General features: G+C 39.6%; 1 protein-coding gene across 7 annotated transcripts; it reads left to right on the plus strand.

Annotated features, from left to right (window-relative positions):
* Positions 1-61: 61 nt before the first annotated feature.
* BRD8 (bromodomain containing 8) lies at positions 62-21,367 on the plus strand. 7 transcript variants are annotated; one of them, XM_055429306.2, is made up of 22 exons: positions 73-388; positions 1,581-1,677; positions 6,442-6,511; positions 8,151-8,200; positions 8,438-8,560; positions 8,676-8,756; positions 9,194-9,258; positions 9,905-10,041; positions 10,576-10,794; positions 11,189-11,333; positions 12,183-12,392; positions 12,779-13,059; positions 13,390-13,842; positions 14,156-14,252; positions 14,458-14,504; positions 15,282-15,496; positions 15,676-15,768; positions 15,967-16,035; positions 16,429-16,606; positions 18,771-18,875; positions 19,352-19,396; positions 20,995-21,367. In XM_055429306.2, the coding sequence occupies exons 1-22, from the start codon at positions 370-372 to the stop codon at positions 21,052-21,054; spliced, it is 2,859 nt and encodes a 952-aa protein (XP_055285281.2). In that variant the 5' UTR covers positions 73-369; the 3' UTR covers positions 21,055-21,367. The 7 variants fall into 7 exon arrangements, with proteins under 7 accessions (XP_088694768.1, XP_088694770.1, XP_088694769.1 ...); XM_088838644.1 differs by lacking the exon at positions 10,576-10,794 and having other exon boundaries at positions 70-388; positions 1,581-1,682; XM_055429307.2 differs by lacking the exon at positions 19,352-19,396 and having other exon boundaries at positions 72-388.
* The last annotated feature ends 650 nt before the right edge of the window (positions 21,368-22,017 follow it).

Genomic DNA, 22,017 nt, shown 5'->3' on the forward strand with positions numbered 1-22,017 from the left:
GGAAACGGTTTTCTTCGACTTGACCTCTCTGCTCAAATGTGGGACGGGTTACCAACTGTCGGATTTTGGAGCTGGGTCAACTGGAACTTTGGTTTATCAGTTTTTCTTGAACCCTAGGCATTTCTTTTCTAAGAAGCCTGAAGAAAATCCTAAAGCTTCAGCCACCATTCTCTGTTCTTTCGCACATTCCTTCCCAGGAACTCACAAGAATACCTGATTTTGGGCGCTAGTTCATCTTAGGGTGGGGAGAGGGGACTACATTTCCCAGGACGCACCGCGAATAAACGCTGGAACTCTATTTCCCAGAATTCCTTGGGCTTCAATTCTGCCAGAAATCTTCCTTCGAGGGTTGGAGACTTCGGGGCCAAGATGGCGGCGGGAACGGGCAGTAAGTATTTGCCTTGCTCTTTCGTGGAAGGTGTTTGTAGAACCAAGGCCAGGCAACAGATCTGTCACACTCTCAGGGAGTAGAAGCAATGATTTACCTGAGAGCCCAGAGCCGTCAGAGACTTGGGCTCGAGCGGCGCTGTTAAAGCCAGCGGTTGGGGGTTGAGGGAGGGCCCAGAAGCGTGAAGTCTTATATTTCAGTAAGGCCGCGGAGTTTTTTTGTTTTTAAATTTTTATTTATTTATTGGCTGCGCTGGGCCTTCGTCGCTTCCCGTGGACTGTTGTTGCCGCGAGGAGTGCGCCTTTCTAGTTGTGGTGTGCTCCTCTCTAGTGGTGTGCAAGGCCGCGGAGCTTTGCGAGAAGCAGCCCAAGAGAATTCTTGTGTGTTTGTCAGTTCTGCGGGGTGAGAGGGGAAAAAAGGTGCCTTAGAGGCTCCGGCGTGCGGACAGAGATACTGTGAGCCATATGGAGTGGCCGGGGTCCCAAAGAGTCATTTTCTGACGAACATTTGTGAGGCCTATACTCACAGAGAAATGGGGCATGTTAATCGTGAGCTTTTTCTGCCACTAGGGAAAAAATGCATTTCGTGTATCTCAGCCATTTCCCTCTGTTTCAGGGACTGAGAAGGTCTTCAGCTTGAGGGGAATGGGGGTAACAGAGAAGTAAACAAGTTTATGCTAAGAAGGAGGCGGGGCAGTAGCGGGGGTTGGCCGCTCGGAATCCTGGGAAATAAGGCCTGGGGTCCACATTGGAATAAAGCATTCTTTCTTTTTTTTTGGTCAGGGCAGGGCGGGGAGGTTGGTGTTAGGCAGGATCATGGAACCCACGTCCCCTCTAGTGAAAAGGCACAGACTTAACCACTGGACCACCAGGGAAGTTCCTGGAATAAAGCATTCCTAAAACTGGGTTTTTTGGAAGAACTGCCCTAAATTAACTTGACTTATTTTTTTTTTAAATATGGTAGAGTAATCTTGGCATTTAAAGAAAAATGTTTTGCAGATAATCAAGTGCAGTTCTCATGCAGTGAATAGGCACCATCCTAGTGGTGGTGTTTACTAGAGAGGTGAAAATCAAGATTTGGTGATAGTGGCTCACTTTGTCCTTACAGGTTAGGACATTTTTGTATTAGACTTTTAATCCTCCCTTTAGAGTTAGTGTCTCAGTGGTTGTCTCTCAATCTTCTTTCTTTTCAGAACATAAGCTGCTGAGTACTGGCCCTACAGAGCCATGGTCCATCCGAGAGAAGCTGTGTTTAGCATCTTCTGTCATGAGGAGTGGAGATCAAAATTGGTAAGGTATCTAGGATGTCTGCTTCCTTGGGTATTAGAAACCGTTAGTTTTTTTTTTTTTTCTTCATGTAAATACCGGTGGATTCCAGTAGTTAACCTTTAAGCAGTATTTGTTTAACAGCATTCTTGAGATGTACCTCACATATCATAGAATTATATTCACAGAATTCCCAGTATATTCGCAGAATTTAATTTATTGAAATTATTAAAACATTAATATAATTTATTAAATTCATAGAATTTAATATATATCTGTAATAGGACCAACACTAGAGTCTAATTTTACATTTTAAATACATTTGAAAGAAACCTCTTACCCTTAAGCAATCACTCTACAAATCTCTTTACCTCTAACATTTCTGCCTCCCTCACCAAACACTCATCTACTTTCTGTCTCTCTGTAGTTTATTCTGATCATTTCATATAGATGGAATCATATACTTTGTGGTACTCTGGGGCTGGCTTCTTTCACTTAGCATAATCCTTTCAGGGTTCATGCTGGAGCATGTATCAGTACTTTATTCTTTGTTTTGATGAAATTGTAGTTCCTTGTATGGGTTTACCACATTTTGTTCATTTGTTGATGAACATTTGGGTTATTTTTACTTTTCTGAATATTATAATTAATGCCGCTGTGAACATTTGTGTACAAGATTTTGTGCAGGCATGTTTTATTTCTCTTGAAAGAGTGGAATTGCTGGACCATAGTTCAGTCACTCAGTCGTGTCCGACTCTGCGAACCCATGGACTGCAGCACACCAGGCTTCCCTGTCCATTACCAATTCCCAGAGTTTACTCAAACTCATGTCCGTTGAGTTGGTGATGCCATCCAACCATCTCATCCTCTGTCGTCCCCTTCTCCTCCCGCCTTCAGTCTTGCCCAGCATCAGGTCTTTTCGAATGAGTCAGCTCTTCATATCAGGTGGCCAAAATATTGGAGTTTCAGTTTCAACATCAGTCCTTCCAATGAATATTCAGTACTGATTTCCTTTAGGATGGACTGGTTGGATCTCCTTGCAGTCCACGGGAGTCTCAATGGATCATGTTATAACTCTTATATTTACCTTTTTGAGGAACTGCTTTCAAACTAAAAAGTGGCCTCACCGTTTTACATTCCCTCCAGCAATAAATGAGGGACCCAGCTTTTCTTCATGCTTGGCAAGCATTTAGTCTTTTTGATTATAGCTATACTGCTGAGTGTGAAATGGTATCATATTGTGGTTTTAATTTGTATTTCTCTGATGACCATTGTTGGTAAGCATCCTTTCATGTTCTTTTTAGCCATTTGTGTGTCTTTTTTTGTAGGAATGTCTGCTCAGATCTCTTGGATTATTTTTATATTGAGTTTTAAGAATTCTTCATATATTCTGGGCATAAATCCCTTGTGAGACAAATTGTTTGTAAACATTTCACCTGTTTTGTGTATTGTCTTTTGATGTCTCTCAGTATTGTCTACAGCACAGACGTTTTTAGTTTTGATACGTCTATTTTTCTCTTGTTGATTGTGCTTTTGGTGTCATAGCTAAGAAACTGTTTACATCTATATTTTATTCTAAGAGCTTTTAACTCTCCACATTTAGGTCTTTGATCCATTTTGAGCTGATTTTTGTGTAGATTGTAAGGCAGGATACCCTTTTGCGTGTAGGTATGCCGCCATCCCAGAATTCAGTATTTGTGGAGAAGATTATTCTTTCCCTGTAGAATTGTCTTGGTACTCAGTATTTCTTTTAAGTACCAGAAAGTAGAACTGTGTGTGTTTTCCAGTCTTTTTTTCTACCAGGACATACTCTCATTTTTAACATTTGTTCTTTTCCCCCACTCTTTTTTTGTCTCAGTATTTAAAGATACCTTTTGTCTTTTAAGTGTTCAAATTATTTAATAAATTTGCATTTTTAGGGTTTATCTCTACTACTTTGACTATTCAGATGAGTTTACGAAAGCACCATTACTGATCACATGTAACACTTCTACAATTCTATATATTTCAAATAACTTTTCAAAGAGGAAACCAGAATACTCTAAGTAGCAGCTATTCTTGAGCTGGTAAACGCCAACAAAACAAAGCATGGTAATTTGACGAATCTCAGATTGAATTTAAAGGTAACTCAAATATAAACTGAACTCATTTTTATACAAAATATTAATATCAAGTAAACTGGATTGAAATAGAATCCAATATGTATATTTTATCTCATTTTTCTTTAAAAAGTATAAGAACACTTAAGTAAAAGTTTTAAATTTTTAAATTGTATTTATGTTTTGAGGAGGTTCTTAAGACATAAATTTCAAAATTCAAAATGGTACATGTCTGTATCTTATCTCCCAGGATTAGCAGTTCCTTGTGTGTTTCTCTGCCATTAAATTTTATACTTGAACAAATAACTCCTCTCCTTTAAAAAAACAAAAACCACTTTATTTATTTTTGGCTGCACTGAGTCTTAGTTGCTGTGCACAGGCTTTCTCTAGTTGCTGCGAGCGGAGGCTACTCTTCTTGCAGTGTGCATTGTGGTGACTTCTCTTGTTGCAGAGTCTGGGCTCTGAAGGCAGGGCCTTCGTTGCCCCATGACATGCGGAATCTTTGCAGAGTGGGAATTGAACCTGTGTCCCCTGAATTGGCAGACAGATTCTTAACCATTGGGCCACCTTTTCTCTCCTCTTTAAACACAAGTGGCCCTGGAGTAGGAAATGGCAACCCTCTCCAGTATTCTTGCCTGGAAAATTACATGGATGGAGGAGCTTAATGAGCTATAGTCAAGGAGTTGGACACAACTGAGCACTCATGCACCCACGCAATGTATAGTATGTAATTTTTACTGCTATGTAAAGCAAATGAAGATCTTTCTCAAAATAAACACAACTGGTTATATACTATGCACATTTTACTTTACTTTGGCCCTGCTGCCTTTTTTTTTTTCCTTCAACTTAGTTTTATACCTTATAGATCATTGTATATCTTCATATGAATATCTAGCTCTTTTTTTAAACAGCTGCATGATACTGTTTTATGGATATACCATAATTTATTTAACTAGAACTCTGTTGATGGACATATGCTAATAGAAATATAGCATTGTATAGTTACGTGTGGATTTGTATCTTAGACAAACTGAGAGTGGAATTATTGATTCAAAGAACATATAAGTTAAAAAAAATTGTTAAGCGTTTCAATTGCCCTACTCAGAGTTTTGTTTCAATTTATACTCCCATTGGTAATATGTCATACCTGTTTTTCTATGCCTTGGCTCATAGAATGTGTTATTATTTTTGATTATTGACAGTATAAGATCAAAACTTTGAAATAGTTCTTGTATCTTTAACTTGCATCTGTCCTATGATGAGTGAAGTTAAATATCTTCTATTAAAAAGGCACCTATATTTCCTGTTCTGTAAACTGTCTATTCCCATTTTTCTATCTATTAGTCTTTTTCTTTAATTTTACTGGTGGGGTGGGCAGGGTGAAGGTGGCTCCTTATATATTAGGGAGATTAGCCATTTATCTACATCTTGGGGTACATTTTTTAAAAACTAGTGTGCTATTTGGCTTTACTTGATGTAGTATTTTTACATTAAGGGTCTTAAAATATTGTTTATTTATTAAAAATTTTCTCCTATAGCTCCTGGGTTTTGTGACTTAATTAGAAAGTTCTTCCCTAGTCCAAGGTTATAAAATACTCCTTTTTTTTCCTTAGGACTTTTGTGTACATTTTAAAAAATATTTACACCTTGATTTGGAGGCTTTTCTTGATTTAAAGAAAGTTTGTTATGGATCAAACTTTATTTTTTGCTGATAGTTGTCTACATAACAATGTTAAAATGAATTTTTTTTTATAAAAGAACTCTGTGAAACCATTATCCCAACACAGAATTTAAAAGTTTTCTTTTTAAAGTTGTGAAATACTTCAACCTCATAGAGAAGTAGGCAGAATAATATAGAGAGCCCTTGTATCTGGTACCTGGATTTAATAAATCCTGATGTTTTGTCGTGTTTCCTTCAGATCTTTTAAAAGAAATAGACACAGTTGAAGCCCCTTCACACTCTTGCTTCAAGCCATTTCAGTCTGTTTTCATTTTTGCCTTTTCTTCCTTTTTCTTTATATCTCTTAGCTTTTTAAAAGGTCGTATAAGTGCATCATGGCAGAAAATTGTCTTTTTTTTCAGTAAATATTGTTATAAATATGTTCTGTATCACCACATATATTTCATAGTTATTTTTATGGGTGTTTTAGTTTTATATTTTCTTGAGGGGAAGTACCATAAGTTAAATGTGTTGTTACAGGCATTTAGGAAAAACCTAAGTGTTCATCAGTCTAATCAGCACACTTGTGGTTATCGCGCGGAGGATGAACGTGCCTTCTTCCTGGTGCTTCTTTTGTGAAATTATTTTCTTATATTATGTTCTTAAGAACTGCATTAGTAGATCAAAAGATGACTTTTGGGAGTCTGGAATATTGCTTCTCAAAAGACAGATATTTTCTAAAAGACAATAAGGAAAAAATTTCTCAAATGAACAGAAATGATACCTTAGTGTAGGTCCTAATACCTTCACTTCACTCAGGAAATACATCATGTAGCGAACTGTTAATCAGTGATGCTTTCCCTCCAAAATGACTTTTCAATAGCTGTGTCCTTTGCCATAGTCATGTATTCCAGAGTGTTTCCCAGTAGCAGTTTTTTCCCCAGATTTTGTACTCTAAACCTTGAACTGTGGATGTGTACCTTCTCTCTTTTTTTTTTTCAAATTAGTGATACTTTTCTCATTTTGTAGGGTATCAGTTAGCAGAGCAATCAAGCCCTTTGCAGAACCTGGCCGCCCTCCAGACTGGTTCTCTCAAAAAGTAAGTTACCAAGTACGTGTTCTTTTAGAGCACTTTTTGAGATGTAAAGTGGGTTCCCTTCCAGGTCCTGCCCCCCCTCCACCCTTCCACCCCCGTTTTTTTTTTTTTTTTTTTGTCTTTAAGTATCTTGGTCATTTGGGCTTCCCTGGTTGCTCTGTGGTAAAGAATCCGCCTGCCAGTGTAGGAGATAATGGGTTGGGCCCCCAGTCGGGAAGATCCCCTGGAGAAGGAAATGGCAGCCCTCTCTAGTATTCTTGGCCTGGGAAATCCCATGGACAGAGGAGCGTAGATAGGCTACAGTTCATCAGGTCGCAAAAGAGTTTGACACAGCCTGGTAACTAAATGACAACAACATCTTGCTTATTTATTTGTTCTTATGTTTGTTTCTTTTTTAAATTTTATTGAAGTATAGTTGACTTGCAATGTGTTAATTTCTCCCCTCCACACCCTCCCCCTGATAGCCACAAGTCTGTTCTCTGTATCTGGAAATCTGTTTCTGTTTCATACATATGTTCATTTGTATTGTAGTTTAGATTCTACATATAAATGATATCATATGGTGTTTGTCTTTCTCTTTCTGACTTACTTTGCTTAGTATGATCTCTGATTCTATCCTTGTTGCTGCAAATGGCATTATTTCATTCTTTCTTATGACTGAGTAATAATTCCATTATGTGCATACACACACACACACACACACACACACACACACACTTCATTTTCTTTATCCATGCATCTGTCGATGGACATTTAGGTTGTTTTCATGTCTTTACTGTTGTAAATAGTGCCACTATGAACATAGAGGTGCATATATATTTTCAAATTATAGTTTTGTCCAGATACATGCCCCAGAGTGGGATTACTGGATCATATGATAGTTCTATTTTATATATTTTGTGGAACCTCTATACTGTTTTCTATATTTACATTTCCAACAATAGTGTTAAAGGGTTCTCTTTTCTCCATACCCTCTCCAACATTTATTATTTGTAAACTTTTTAGTGATGGTCTTTCTGACCACTGTGACCGGGTCCTGCCCTTTTAAATCACAAGGCTTTTGTACCATGAAGAGTAGTTGAGAATACTTTTCCTTTTTCTCAGTATTTGCCAATCCATCCATGTATGCTCACACTATTACAAACTGTTCTTTTCAGTGTAGCATAAAAGTGAGAAGCCCAGTCTTGTACATTAGATAGATCTGGGTTTAATATGATTTTACTTAAAACTTTGAACCATGATCCTCAGTTTTCTGATTCGTAGAATAGAGATAAAAGTTGATTCAAGCTTGTTTAAAAGATTTTGTTGAGATAATACCTAGAAAACATTTAGCACAGTGCCATGTATATGTTAACTACTCAGTAGATTTTAGATATAAATATTGGCTCTTAGCTTGTCTCTCCCCCAAATACGCAAATTCCATGCCAGAATTTGTATTATGTATTATATAAATACATATTTGTATTCTGTATTATGGTATTGATTATTTTGAACTGATTTGATTGCAAAGTAATTTGTCCTCCTAGAAGCTACTCATACCTTAAATATAGCCCTCCTGTCTAAACCTTAGTGTAGTATGTTGAAATTTTTTAAAGTTGTCCGTTTTTAGGCTTGGTCATCATGTTTTCACTTTTTTCCACAGCACTGTGCTTCCCAGTACTCAGAGCTTCTAGAGACCACTGAGACCCCAAAGTGAGTACAGAGCCAGGCATTTGAACCAAATCTCTTTAGTGGAGAGTATTTCCTGTTTAAGTCTGTTTTTTTTAAAGAAAGAAATTATTTATATTATGGTATGATAAACTTGTAAAAATATAATAGTAATAATCTTTGTTTAGGTGGTGGAGAAGCCTCAAAGAAAGCAAGTGGGAGTAGAAATAATGTTGTTCTTATTCAAGTCTGTGTGTGTTTGTTTTTTTAAATTTTCCATAGACGGAAACGGGGTGAAAAGGGAGAAGTGGTAGAAACTGTTGAAGATGTCATTGTTCGGAAACTGACTGCTGAGCGAGTTGAGGAACTAAAGAAAGTGATAAAAGAAACCCAGGAAAAATATAGGTACTTATCAGAGAGAATGCAAAATGGTTGGGAGAGACAAATGGGGCTAACTTACTCTAGTCAGAAATTTTTAAATGGATTAAAAAACCTAGTCTACCCACCTCTCATCCTACAGACGACTGAAAAGAGATGCAGAACTAATTCAAGCTGGGCACATGGACAGCAGACTGGATGAACTTTGCAATGACATTGCGATGTGGGTTATATTATTTTTCCATCTATACTCCTCCTTCTCTTTTTGCCCTCTTTACTCCTTAAATAATCTGGCTTATTTCCTACATCTGCTACCCCTTTAGACTTGAGAGATTTTTGGAAAGGGACAGCTACAGAGTGGCCTGAAAGCTGGGAGGGGGTGGTGAGTCTTAGAAGGTAATGTGATAGAACATTTCATTGTGAGAAAATAACTTAGTTCTAACTTAAAAGTGGCTCTAGTTTGCCGGGGTAAAGAACTGGTAGTTAAGTAGTATACTCAAACTTTCCTATTTTGCTGATAAAGTTTGTGGGTTTTTTTTTTTTTTTAGGCTTTTCCTCTAAAAAGAGCTAGCCTGGCAAAAAAAAATTTCATTGTGAGGGCACTATGAACTGTGGAGGAGCTAGAGTCAGCTAGGATCTAACCCTTATTTTTTTCTTTAGGAAAAAGAAATTGGAGGAAGAGGAGGCTGAAGTAAAGAGGAAGGCTACAGATGCGGCATATCAGGGTAAGGTGAACCTAATGACTAGCAGTTGACTGTGCAGTACTGCATGTTGATGGCAGTCGAAAAATATCTGTTAACACAGAATCTGCTAATTCCAATTTACTTGCACACTTTCCTCTGTCATCTTCTCTCTCATCAGAATAACAGTGTCCCTTTGTGTCCAGGAAGAAGCTCTTAGAAAGTGAGCTCTATTCAGATCTCACTAGACCTTGTGTTCTTTTAAGTACAAAAGCCTGATAATAACCTACTGAACATAAACAAGGTTTTAGAAGTCAGATTCTGTAAAAAGATTGAGAATAGCTCAGTCAGTCACTGGATAAGGAGAGGAACTTAAGCATTTATAACTCTAGGAATACATGCTCTGAACCAATAAGGTCTTTCCTTGTTTAAAGCAGAATCTCAAGTTGTTGTAGGGGGTACTGAGGGATGTTTAAACTACTTTCCTACTCTAGGAACCTTTGGGGTGTATGAATTTGCTCATAGGAAAAATTAGTCTAAAAATTTGCAAAGAAAGCTTTCTAATCTAGATTCTTAACAATGCTTTAGTAATACAACATCTGTATTTGTCTTTTGTTTTATAATAACAGACTAGAGTCTAGTTTTATTTTTTTAATCTTGAAGACAGAAATCATTCTGTTTTATGTTCTAGCCCGTCAAGCAGTAAAAACACCCCCTCGGAGGTTACCTACTGTGATGGTCCGCTCTCCTATAGATTCTGCCTCCCCTGGAGGTGATTATCCACTTGCGGACTTGACTGCAACCACTTTGGAAGAGGCCGCCTCTGGGGTGAGTATATTTCCATCCACAGGAATTGATCAGCAAGGGGCAATAAGCCAGCTGAGAGCTGAGTAATGAGGAAACCACTTTTGGCTTAGAGACAATTTCCTCTCTTGGTGTGAATGCTGAAGACTCATGTTCTGTGCTTTAGGATAAGAATGGACCTAAAAACATTGAGCCTTTTGAACCATTTTTAGAAATAGGTGAAAGACTAAGTTAAGGAATTACTTGTAAGTGTACTGGTCTTATGAAATTCTTGCTGAAATATAGGATGAATTCTTTGTAAACACAATATTGGTAGTGGGTAAGGAGTTTATAAAAGGCAAGTTGGGTGGAAAGATTGAGTCATTTTGGGTTTGAGTGGGTGGAAGAGAAAAATTTGCGGGGGAGAAAGGTGTGGTTAAGAGCAAGAGGGGTTGAGGGTTTCTGGGCAGTTCCACTCAGGACTAATAAAGTAATAGTTAGATACACTAACCCATCCAGATTAGTAGGGAACCTTCCTGAGTTTGAGAAGTCAGATAAAGGTTCTCTGTTGTCTCTTAGGTAACCCCTGGGACTTTGCCGAGTACCCCAGTCACCTCGTTTCCTGGAATTCCTGACACCCTTCCTCCAGGCTCTGCACCCTTAGAAGCCCCCATGACCCCAGTAACAGATGATTCACCCCAGAAAAAGATGCTTGGACAGAAAGCAACTCCACCCCCTTCCCCTCTGCTGTCAGAGCTCTTGAAGAAGGGCAGCCTCCTGCCTACTAGCCCCAGACTGGTATGGAGACTTCTGTGGGTGTTTGAGAGCTGTGGTGATTTAGTAATTTGGAAGGGAGTGCCCGGGACCTAAAATATAACCTAAAATATACATGGAAAAAAAGTTCAAAAGAGGAAGAGATCTCCTAGTTAAATGTTAATTTAAAAACAAAACAAGTAGTTGATAGTATCCTTGGGTCCTGAGGTATCTGAAACCATAATTATTTTGGTTCTCTTCTCCAGAGAACTCTTGTTCATAAGATTTGCAAATTAGAGTTTCCCCTGGGTCTGCAATTATTTTCTTTGGATATTAACTCTTAGTTTCATGAAGTTTGGCCAACTGCTGGAGCTATTTTTGGGAAGTGGTAATAAAGGAAAGCTTGAGTGTAGCCTTCATCTCTGTTCTTCCCTGGTAGGTCAATGAGAGTGAAATGGCTGTGGCTTCTGGCCACCTGAACAGTACAGGTGTCCTCTTGGAGGTAGGCGGGGTCCTTCCCATGATACATGGTGGGGAGATGCAGCAAACACCCAGCACTGTTGCAGCCTCCCCTGCTGCCTCAGGTAAGTCACTACTTTTCCGTTATCTACTTTGTTTTAGAAACGTTGAACATGGCATTGATCGCCCTTGGTTTCTAGCCTTTGTTATTAAGCAACTGTGAATCCTAGATTTAAAGCCCAGCCTTGAAGCTGCATTACCTCTTAAGCCACATGGAGCTCAAAATTATAAATCCATTTCATCTTCAAAATACTGAATATCTTAGATGAACATGGTATAGATTGTATTGAGAATAGTGAAGTTTATGGTCAAGGTGCAAAATCACAGAAGGGTGCTAGGAGTACCTGAGACTATAGTATAGGGAGACAAGATTTGGAACTAAAATGCTAGACTTAACAAGTTTCAGGCCTGCCGTGCCCTGGGTTTGTGACCTTGGATACGTAACTTTAACTCTCGAGTCTCAATTTTCTGTTTTATTAGTTGCAATATACATACTTCTCAAGGCTGTAGTAAGAATTAAATGAGGTAGAAAATGTAAAGCAAAAAAGAGTTTTATAAAATGCCAAACGTTAGATTTTGGTGTTTGAGCGATGTTACATTTGAGTGGTTTATAGCATGCTTAACTTCATTAGAAGTGACAGATGTACTCATACCGTTTTTGTTTGTTTGTTTTTAAATTGCCCCTCATTTCTCATATGAGTTGTGTATTCTAGTGCTTTGAGTCATTCCTACCTTGGCGGAAGATCTTAAGTAAGATTTGGAAAAGTAAGGATATAGATAATGAGCTTGTTTAACAGAGGAGTTGCTTTCATCCTTTGAGATTAAAAATTTTCTTGGTTGAGTCTTAAACTGGCTGTTATTTGCTTCTTGTTCATGTGCTTTCTTCTTACCTCGTTTGTGTGCCTCTTTGTTAGGTACTCCCACTCTTTCCCGGCTTTTAGAAGCTGGTCCTACACAGTTCACCACACCTCTTGCTTCCTTCACTACTGTTGCCAGTGAACCTCCAGTTAAACTTGTGGCACCCCCTGTAGAATCTGTATCCCAGGCTACCATTGTCATGATGCCTGCGCTGCCAGCACCATCCTCTGCTCCGGCTGTCTCCACTCCTGAGAGTGTAGCTCCAGGTGCGTCCTTGACCCACGCCCTGAGCAGCAACTAGATCCAAAATTTTATTTTGAGCTTCCTTTAGAGAAAGGTGACCAAGAGCATTAGCTTCTGTACTCTGTAGACATGTACTATCTTTATCCTTACAAAAACAAGGATATGAGAAGAAGTGGGTGGGCATTTATTCATTGGTGAAAAGGACTAAGTGTACACATATAAGTGGGCTTGAGAATGTGTTCTCACCTTTCTAGATAAAACTGAGGAGTATAAAACACAGGCAGATGTAAGATAACTTCTACTGGGCTTAAGTGTATGGGTACTCGACATCTGTCTAAGCTTTGCCGTGATCTCCAGTTGGGCAGTTGGTAACAAGCTTCTGAGATGGTTTTCTTTTCCTGTTATTCAGTGAGTCAGCCTGACACCTGTGTTCCCATGGAGGCTGTGGGGGATCCACATACTGTGACTGTTTCCATGGATAGCAGTGAAATCTCCATGATCATCAATTCTATCAAAGAAGAGTGTTTCCGATCAGGGGTGGCAGAGGCCCCTGGAGGATCAAAGGCTCCCAGCATTGATGGGAAGGAAGATTTAGATCTGGCTGAGAAGATGGATATTGCGGTGTCTTACACAGGTGAAGAGCTGGATTTTGAGACTGTTGGGGACATCATTGCCATCATTGAGGACAAGGTAACTATTCAGCAAAGCCCCAAGGAATGTCTCATGGGTCCTACATAGACTTCTCTCCTCAGCTTCTCCTTTCAGTAAGAATTACATAAACAGCTCTCCTGCCTTCTCCCATCTCCATCTCTGTAGTCCCAAAGCCCTTTGGTTCTGACATACTAGTCATCTGCCCAACCTACTGGTTTGCACCAGACAGGTACCTGTACCTTGGTTGCTTCTTCTACCTGGAGGAGATGGAGAGAGGAGCTCAAATTCAGGCTATCTCATTGGGTGCTGATGAATTGAGGGACTTGGGCTTCTTTTTGTGACTTCAACAGTGTATGTATTATGGGACAGGTAGATGATCATCCCGAAGTGCTGGATGTGGCCGCAGTGGAAGCAGCACTGTCATTCTGTGAAGAGAATGATGATCCCCAGTCACTACCTGGCCCCTGGGAGCACTCTATCCAGCAGGAACGGGATAAGCCAGTACCTCTCCCTGCACCAGAGATGACAGTCAAGCAAGAGAGGCTGGACTTTGAAGACACAGAAAGCAAAGGAATCCATGAACTGGTGGACATCAGGGAACCCAGTGTTGAGATCAAAATGGAACCTGCAGAACCAGAGCAAGGCATTTCAGGGGCTGAAATGGTATCTGTAGTTGTTCCAGCCACAAATATGGAGCCACCAGAACTCAGGAGTCAGGACTTGGACGAGGAACCCAGAAGTATAGCAACTGGAGAAATTACTGAAGCAGATGTTTCCAGTAGGAAAAGTGATGAGACTCCACTTACAGCAGTGAAGACAGAGGTATTTAAGATCAGGGGCTTGGCAGAGGGTTGGGAGAGGGTAGAGGGTTATACCTTATGTAAGAAGTGACAGTTTGGGCCTTTGGCTTTCCTGTTGTATTCCTGAGTTCTGACATGTTGGTGTCCAAAGCCCATAGGTATGATCAGTGCTACATGTATTTACTTAACCCTGTTCCTATTAAGGTGACCATTAGAATCATATTTCATGGGTAGGACTTAGAATTTCTTGCATAGTTTCATTTTCATTGAAGAATAAAGTAGAAGCTATAGCGATTTCCCAGGACTTAAGGTACTTATTCTTTTTTGGTCTTCAGGCATCCCCTGAAAGCATGTTGTCTCCATCACATGTTGTCTCAAATCCCATTGAAGATCCTTTAGAGGCAGAGACTCAACACAAGTTTGAAATGTCAGGTAAATAAATAATAAAGCCAGGAAATATGTACTCTGTGACTAACTTTAAATCATTTGCTTTGGCTTCTGAGGGATTGTGGGTTGTGGGCAAGTAGAGGAGATAGAGTAGGTCAGCATGAAAAGGAGAGCTGCAGGGGATTATTGTCCATAGGAAGGGGAGGGCTAAGGTGGAAAAATCTTCAGGTAGTCTTTCTCTCCTCTGCAGACTCATTGAAAGAAGAATCAGGGACTATTTTTGGAAGCCAGATAAAGGTATTTCAGACTTTTCTTTATTCCTCTTGCTGTGTGACTAGATTTCCCTATAGCACTACCTTTTTAATGAATTTCAGTAAACTCACATCTTTATTCTCTGAGATGAGACTGGTTAAGGAGATGCATGGGGAAAAGCTGCAGTGGACAGATAGGCATAGTAGGAATACTGTGGCAACATGTGCTTCCTGTCTGAAAGAGTTTATGACTATCACACAGACCCTTCTTCGCTATATATAATGCACAGAGAAGCTTTGATACATTCAGAAGATTTGGAGTGAGTAGGGATACCAGAGCCAGGGAGAGCATATAGGAAATCAGATTATTAATTATACTATACAGAGAAAGTCATCCAAAGTTTTCTTTTTAGAATTACTTAAGCAGTAGTAACAAACAGACTTAAAGTAATGAGATGTGAGCTTGCTCCATCAGATGAGACATAAAAACTATTTTTGATAATTTGTACCCAGGGTCAGAGTTCCTCTCAAGAGCAAGGGGAAAGAAGGAACGCCTCTTAGCTTAGTCTTAAGTAAGTAGCTTTTTTTTTTCTTCCTTTTAAAAAGATCCTGGGTCTTATTCTTTGTCCAGGTTCTAAATTACTTGATCAATCAGTATCTGTAAGTAGATGGTAGTATAAGTGATAGAGGGCTCAGTTAGGGAATAGTGTGAGGCCATTTTCTAGAACTGATCAAACCCAAAAGACAGATCATGTTTAATGATGCTTTGCTAGATAGTTTTGCTCTCCTTTCAATTTGTTGACTGGAACACACTATGTCTAAGGATGCCCCAGGTGAGGATGAGGAGGAAGATGGAGTCAGTGAAGCAGCAAGCCTAGAGGAGCCTAAGGAAGAAGATCAAGGAGAAGGCTATTTGTCAGAAATGGATAACGAACCCCCTGTGAGTGAGAGTGACGATGGCTTTAGCATTCACAATGCTACGCTGCAGTCCCACACACTGGCAGACTCCATCCCCAGCAGCCCTGCTTCTTCACAGTTGTGAGTATTAGCGATTCTTTCTTTGAGGTCAAGGCAGTGAAGGTGAGAAGTAGGAGAGGATCTTTTCTTTAGTCTTAATTACTCATCTTCACTTTCTTGACCTGAACAAACATTTGATAAATAGTTAGAACTTTTTTGTTGAACTTATACTAAAGTGGGACTCTCCTATTTTATTTCAGCTCTGTCTGTAGTGAGGATCAGGAAGCTATTCAGGCACAGAAAATCTGGAAGAAAGCCATCATGCTTGTATGGAGAGCTGCAGCTAATCATAGGTGAGTGGGCTTTACCAGTTAATAGGAACATTTCCTCCTGCTCTTCTTCCTCATTGTTGGTAACTAGAAAAGTCTAAATAGGCTTGTATCTGACTGATAGCACTGCCTCTTAAAACCTTCAGCCCTTTAGATCAAGTTCCATTACTTAAGCGTCTTGGAGGAAAAGTCAGTAATTGGCACCAAATTCTTCTTGGACAGGTATGCCAATGTCTTCCTGCAGCCTGTTACAGATGACATAGCACCTGGCTACCACAGCATTGTACAGAGGTAAGCCATGACCCATTCAGCCTACCGACTTGGCCTGAATTGCAAATTTTCCAGTCTTAGTGGATTTTTCTATAGACAGAAAGTTTAAAGCAAATTTTATTTGATGCAAGGATGAAGGAATACTAAACTAGTTATTTCATTGACTGGATCATTGAGTCTAAAAAGAATTAACCCCCTTTATTACCTTTCTCAGTACGTATTTGACTGACTTTTTGTTTTTATGTTAAGTACTTGTTTGGGGGTTAAATACTTATTTTAGGGCTTTATATTTGAGTCCTGGCAGCTGGGACTGAAAGTATATATTAGGAAGTGTATGTGGTAATAATGTATTCAAAGATCCTGTTGAGTCCTTGTTCCCTCTCTGCTCCCATTTCCCCCTGCTTTGTTTTTTAGGCCTATGGATTTGTCAACTATTAAGAAAAACATTGAAAATGGACTGATCCGCAGCACAGCTGAATTTCAGCGTGACATTATGCTGATGTTCCAGAATGCTGTGATGTATAATAGCTCAGACCACGATGTCTATCATATGGCAGTAGAAATGCAGCGAGATGTTTTGGAGCAGATCCAGGTACTTTGAGTATCCTGAGTGTTTTAAATTATTCAAGAGAAGAATTTGTGTTGATATTAGGAAGGGGTGCTGGGATTTTTACTTGGAATAGCCATCAGGATCACAGTACAATTTTCTTCTCGCTGCATTTATGTTGGTTTTCTCATGTTGGTTTGCTAAACGAGTTGTGAGGAAACATTCTACCTTTCTTGGGCATATATCAATAAAATTTTTATAAAATGGTGAATGTATGTTTTTAAGTGACATAAAGTATGTACATGGTAGACAGCCCTTTTCATTGCAGGGAACTTACTTCTGTCCTGTAGTTGCATTTCCAGGCACCCTTTGAGTATTGAACTTAGAGGGATGTTGTCTGTCTCTACAGAGAGTGAGTGTTTAGTGCCTAGTGATTACTTAAGTTGCTTCAGTTCATCTAGTTTTATTCTCATTTTCTTTCTTAGGGCATATAGATTTGTTTTTAAGGATTTTTTTTATTGAAGTATAGTTATTTACGGTGCTGTGTTAGTCTCAAATGGACAGCAGATTGATTCAGCTTTATATATATATATATATATTAGTTTGGTGCAAAAGTAATTGCAGTTTTGCATTATTGAATTTTGTCATTTGATATTGGAATACATTCTTAAATTTGTTAAATAAATGTGGTTATGTTATACATAATTTTAATGCGCGTTTCTTGCTTTTTGTTTTTTGCTAATGACATTACTTGCCATGTGTTGTATATTTATTTTAGACTATGGAAATGATGTTAGACAAAAAGCAAATTCAAGCGATTTTCTTATTTGAGTTCAAAATAGGTCGTAAGGCAGCAGAGACAATTTACAACCTCAACAACGCATTTGCCCCAAGAATTGCTAACAAACGTACAGTGCAGTGGTGGTTCAAGAAGTTTTACAAAGGAGATGAGAGCCTTGAAGATGAGGAGCTTAGTGGCTGGCCATTGAAAATTGACAGTGACCAATTGAGAGCCATCATCAAAGGTGATTCTCTTACAACTACACGAGAAGTTGCCAAAGAACTCAACGTCGACCATTCTATGGTTGTTCAGAATTTGAAGCAAATTGGAAAGGTGAAAAAGCTTGATAAGTGGGTGCCTCCTGAGCTGACCGCAAATCAAAAAAATCATTTTGAAGTGTTGTCTTCTCTTATTCCATACAACAACAGCAGACCATTCATTTCTTGATCGGATTGTGGCATGCGATGAAAAGTAGATTTTATACAACAGCAGGTGACAACCAGCTCAATGGCTGGACTAAGAAGAAGCTCCAAAGCACCTCTCAAAGCTGAACTTGCACTAAAAACAGGTCATCACTGTTTGGTGGTCTGCTACCAGTCTGATCCACTACAGCTTTCTGAGTCCTTGTGAAACCATTACATCTCAGAAGTATGCTCAGCAGATCGATGAGATGCACCAAAAATTGTAATTCCTGCAACCGGCATTGGTCTATAGAAAGGGCCCAGTTCTTATCCATGACAACATCCAACTGCAGATCACACAACCACCACTTCAAAAGTTGAACAAATTGGGCTATGAAGTTTTGCCTCATCTGCCATATTCTCCTAACCTCTCGCCAACTGACTACCACTTCTTCAAGCATCTCAACAACTTTTTGTAGGGAAAATGCTTCCACAACCAGTAGGAGGCAGAAAATGCTCTCTAAGATTTTGTTGAATCCCAAAGCACGAGTTTTTATGCTATAGAAATAAACTTTATTTCTCATTGGCAAAAATGTATTGATTGTAATGGTTCCTATTTTGATCAATAAAGATGTGTTTGAGCCTGGTTATAATGATTTAAAATTCATGGTCTGAAACCACAATTACGTTTGCACCAACCTAATATATATGTTCTTTTTCAAATTCATTTCCATTTTAGGTTATTGTAAGATAACAGAGTATGGTTCTGTGTTTTATACAGTTAGAGCATAGAGATTTTGATGCTGTATTGTAGTAACAACAAAAACTTAGAGCCATTTGGCATTTTCTGATTGTTTATCATACCCAAGAAGAACTAAAACCTAATGTGCTAGACTTCTAATTAGTAGATGTATTTGAATGGTGTTTGCAGAAGGGTACCATAGTCCTATTTACAAAGCCTAAGGTGTCTTCGTTCTTCCTTGATGGATCAGGTCTCTAGGGCCAACTCTGTTTCTTCTCCCTACAGCAATTCCTGGCCACACAGTTGATTATGCAAACCTCTGAGTCTGGGATCAGTGCTAAAAGTCTTCGAGGGAGAGATTCTACCCGCAAACAGGATGCTTCAGAGAAGGTGAGGAGACCAAGGAAGAGCATGTGTGCCAGTGTTCCAGTGATAGAAGTCTGAAGCATCCAAGGAACCTTATGTTACTACTTGGTACTGCCAGGCTTCTACATTCCAGTGGTATACAGACATCAAGATTTTAAAATGGTAGTTGTTTGCTCCCATCAGACATTGAAGAAACCTGCTGTGACTGAAAGACTCAGTCACATGGGAGTAATTGTGAGCTGAGTGAATGAATTATTATCTCCTCTGGAAGAGTGCTCACAAGTTGGGAGAAATGACTTAGCTTGTAGCATTTGGGGACCATCAGTTCCTATTCCAGAGGTGTAATGGCCAGATTGCTTTTGGATCTCTTTCCTCTTATTCTTGAGTTTTAAAATTTTGTCTTTGTGTGCGTGGTGCTTGTGTCTCTGTCCTGAGGTTTGGGGTGCTTGCAGCTGAGAGTTTCTGTGGAACCTGATCAGTGTTTGTTTGTCCTCTAACAGGACAGTGTCCCCATGGGCTCTCCTGCCTTCCTTCTCTCTCTCTTTGTAAGTATTGAATGGCTGCAAGGGGTGGTGTTGCCACAAAGATTCTCAGCTCTTGCTGGGGGTGGGTGGCAGAGGGAAATCCAACATGCAGACTGCGGCAATGTCTCAAACTTCTGTTTATTCAAGTCATCAAATAAGAAACTGCCTCTTCTGCATTCCTGTCTTTGTGCATGTGTGTGTGTGTGGGCTGGGTAGGGACTGTTTCAAGACTTCACTAAGCTCAAATGAGGTATTCTCGGTAAAGATCTAGGATGCACCTACTCCTCATTTCTTGACTTCACCTTTTGACAGTTCTTTTTTTATAAATAGAAGATTGCTCAGAGCAGCAGCTGCTAACTGGCATTTGAAAAGATACTCCGCGCGTGGGTTTTTTTTTTTCCTTTTTCTCTAATAATAAGTTGCAAGAGTGATGCTTGATACATAAACATCCAATAAAATTTAAGATAAAGATCTCAGTAACAATGACCGCTACCTTTAGTAGTGGCTGGTAGAATTAGAGATAAGCTTAATAAAGCTAACCTAAAGACTTCTTTCTTTTCCTCTCTGATTTGAACAAACCTTTGACTGTGTTTATTACGAGGCACTAATTCATGATATAATGAAGGGATATCAGCCTGGAAAACCATATAATTTTAAAACTCACTGGATTTTCTCTTGGAGCCTTGTTTTCCTCATCTCTGTGATGGAGAGAATATAATGAGGTACCTGTCCAGCCTACCTCACAGGGATGTTGTGAGGATAAAATGAAATAATAGGTGTGAAACTGGCTTGAAAAAAAAATTAAAGTGTTATATAAATGCCAGGGTGTTATTTTTATACTTAATAATGTTGTCTCAGAGGCACCTTGTGCTCATGAGCTCTAAGAAGTCTTTGCATATTAGAAATGTAAAAATGGCCTGGCCCAGCTAAAGTGTTCACGAGCTCGTCTTACCTACAGGCCTCAGCTTGTACAACAGACAGTAGTCTCCATTCTTTCTTACTGGCCTGCAACAGTGACTCTGTATCCCGAAGCAGTTGACTGGTTGTTGCAAGGCTGGTTAATAGAATCTTTTATCTATTGAAGACAGCAAAGTATTGCACAAGAGGAAGGAGCTGGGCTGCAGGGAGAGAGCAGCAGATGGAAAGAAGCTTTCTGATTGTCCTGATCTCATGGAAAACAACTCAGGAGGTGCTAGGGAACTAGTGCCAGGGTCAGTCTGCAGGAAAGGCCTTTCTTATAGGGATCAACAGCTGGACAGGTATGTTAGCCAAGAATCTCACTATCCACTGCCCTTTCTGGCTCTCACACCCATCTTTTACTCTTCTTGTTCCTTTGCACATCATTTGGGGCCTGGGTGGGATGACTCAGTCATTCTGTGGGACCCCAGGGCAGGAGCAAGGTACTCTGTCCTTTATTTCTTTTCACACACTACTCGAAGGTGCTTTTTGGCCCACTCTGTGGGAGGACAGATAAATGCCCCTCATTCCCTGGATTTTTCTGTTGATTTTCCCCCCTCTTTTCCCCCTAAAACCAAATCCCCAATATTCTTGTTACACCTTCTCCCTTACATCATAGGTAACTCATTCACGCTCCCTTTCTTTATCTGCCTGTCATCTAGGATGGGGGAACCAGGGGGCGCCGCTGTGCCATTGAAGCAGATATGAAGATGAAAAAGTGAAGCCTCAGAGTATCTGCATTGAGCTGAACCTGAAAGAGAAGTAAAGATAACGCTTGGGCTTGTGGCCCAGTTTCAGAAGTTGAAGTTACAGAAGAGGAGGTGCCTGGGCCGCATAACATAAGCTGGGAAAATCTCTCTCAGAGAGTTGGAGTAGCACAATTGCCTGTTTTAGGGCAAAAATCATGGGCTGTGTTAATGTCCTGATGTGTTGCTAGCAGATTGTAGCTAGTTCGTACTGTCTTGTGGAGTGTACAGACTTTAAAAACAAAAACCTGTGAAATGTGTATTTAATAAACTCTGAAAGATAAGAAAACTCTAGCCTTTGGTGTGTTCTTAGAGTATGTGAGTGGGTGTGTGAAACTTGTGATTTGTTCTGCAGGGTAACTAATCATTTATGGAATGAGATTGTTAGAGGGGGAAAGTGGTCTTATAGTATGAGGTCAGAGAATGTAAGTAACCAAGATTGAATTAAAGTATTGCATTATGCAGTCAGGACTGTCTCAGTCAGCTTTTTTTGAATGATTGGGAAAACTTAAGGTTTTCAGTGTTCTGTTCATGGCATTGTTTAAAGAAGATTAAAGCATGAATACAGATAGCATTTTTTTATCCTCAGCATTTATTCTGTTTATTACTATCTTTGTAGGTGGTGTTTCTTTTATTTTGTTTCGGCTGCACTGGGTCATTGTTGCTTTGTGTGGGTTTTCTCTAATTGCAGAGAGTGGGGGCTTCTCATTTTGGTGGCTTCGCCTTGTTCTAGGCGTGCAGGCTTCAGTAGTTTTGGCTTGAGGGTTCCAGAGCGCAAGCTCAGTAGTTGTGGTGCACAAGCTCAATTGCTCCATGGCATGTGGGATCTTCCTGGACCAGGGATCAAACCTGTGTCCCTTGCACTGGCAGGTTAATTTTTATCCACTGTGCCTCCAGGGAAGTCCTGTAGGTGGTATTTCTTGAATAGTATATTGTTAT

This window comes from Moschus berezovskii, chromosome 8, assembly GCF_049115385.1.
Source record: "Moschus berezovskii isolate FMDL1 chromosome 8, NW_MosBer_1.0, whole genome shotgun sequence".
NCBI classification, from domain to species: domain Eukaryota; kingdom Metazoa; phylum Chordata; class Mammalia; order Artiodactyla; family Moschidae; genus Moschus; species Moschus berezovskii.

What these genes read in the sequence shown, in the direction of transcription:
- BRD8 (XM_088838642.1), top strand. An exon ending in ACACAAGTTTGAAATGTCAG is followed by an intron (nt 14,253 to 14,457) that starts GTAAATAAATAA and finishes TCTCCTCTGCAG; the next exon opens with ACTCATTGAAAGAAGAATCA. An exon ending in ATGTTTTGGAGCAGATCCAG is followed by an intron (nt 16,607 to 17,393) that starts GTACTTTGAGTA and finishes TTCTTATTTGAG; the next exon opens with TTCAAAATAGGTCGTAAGGC.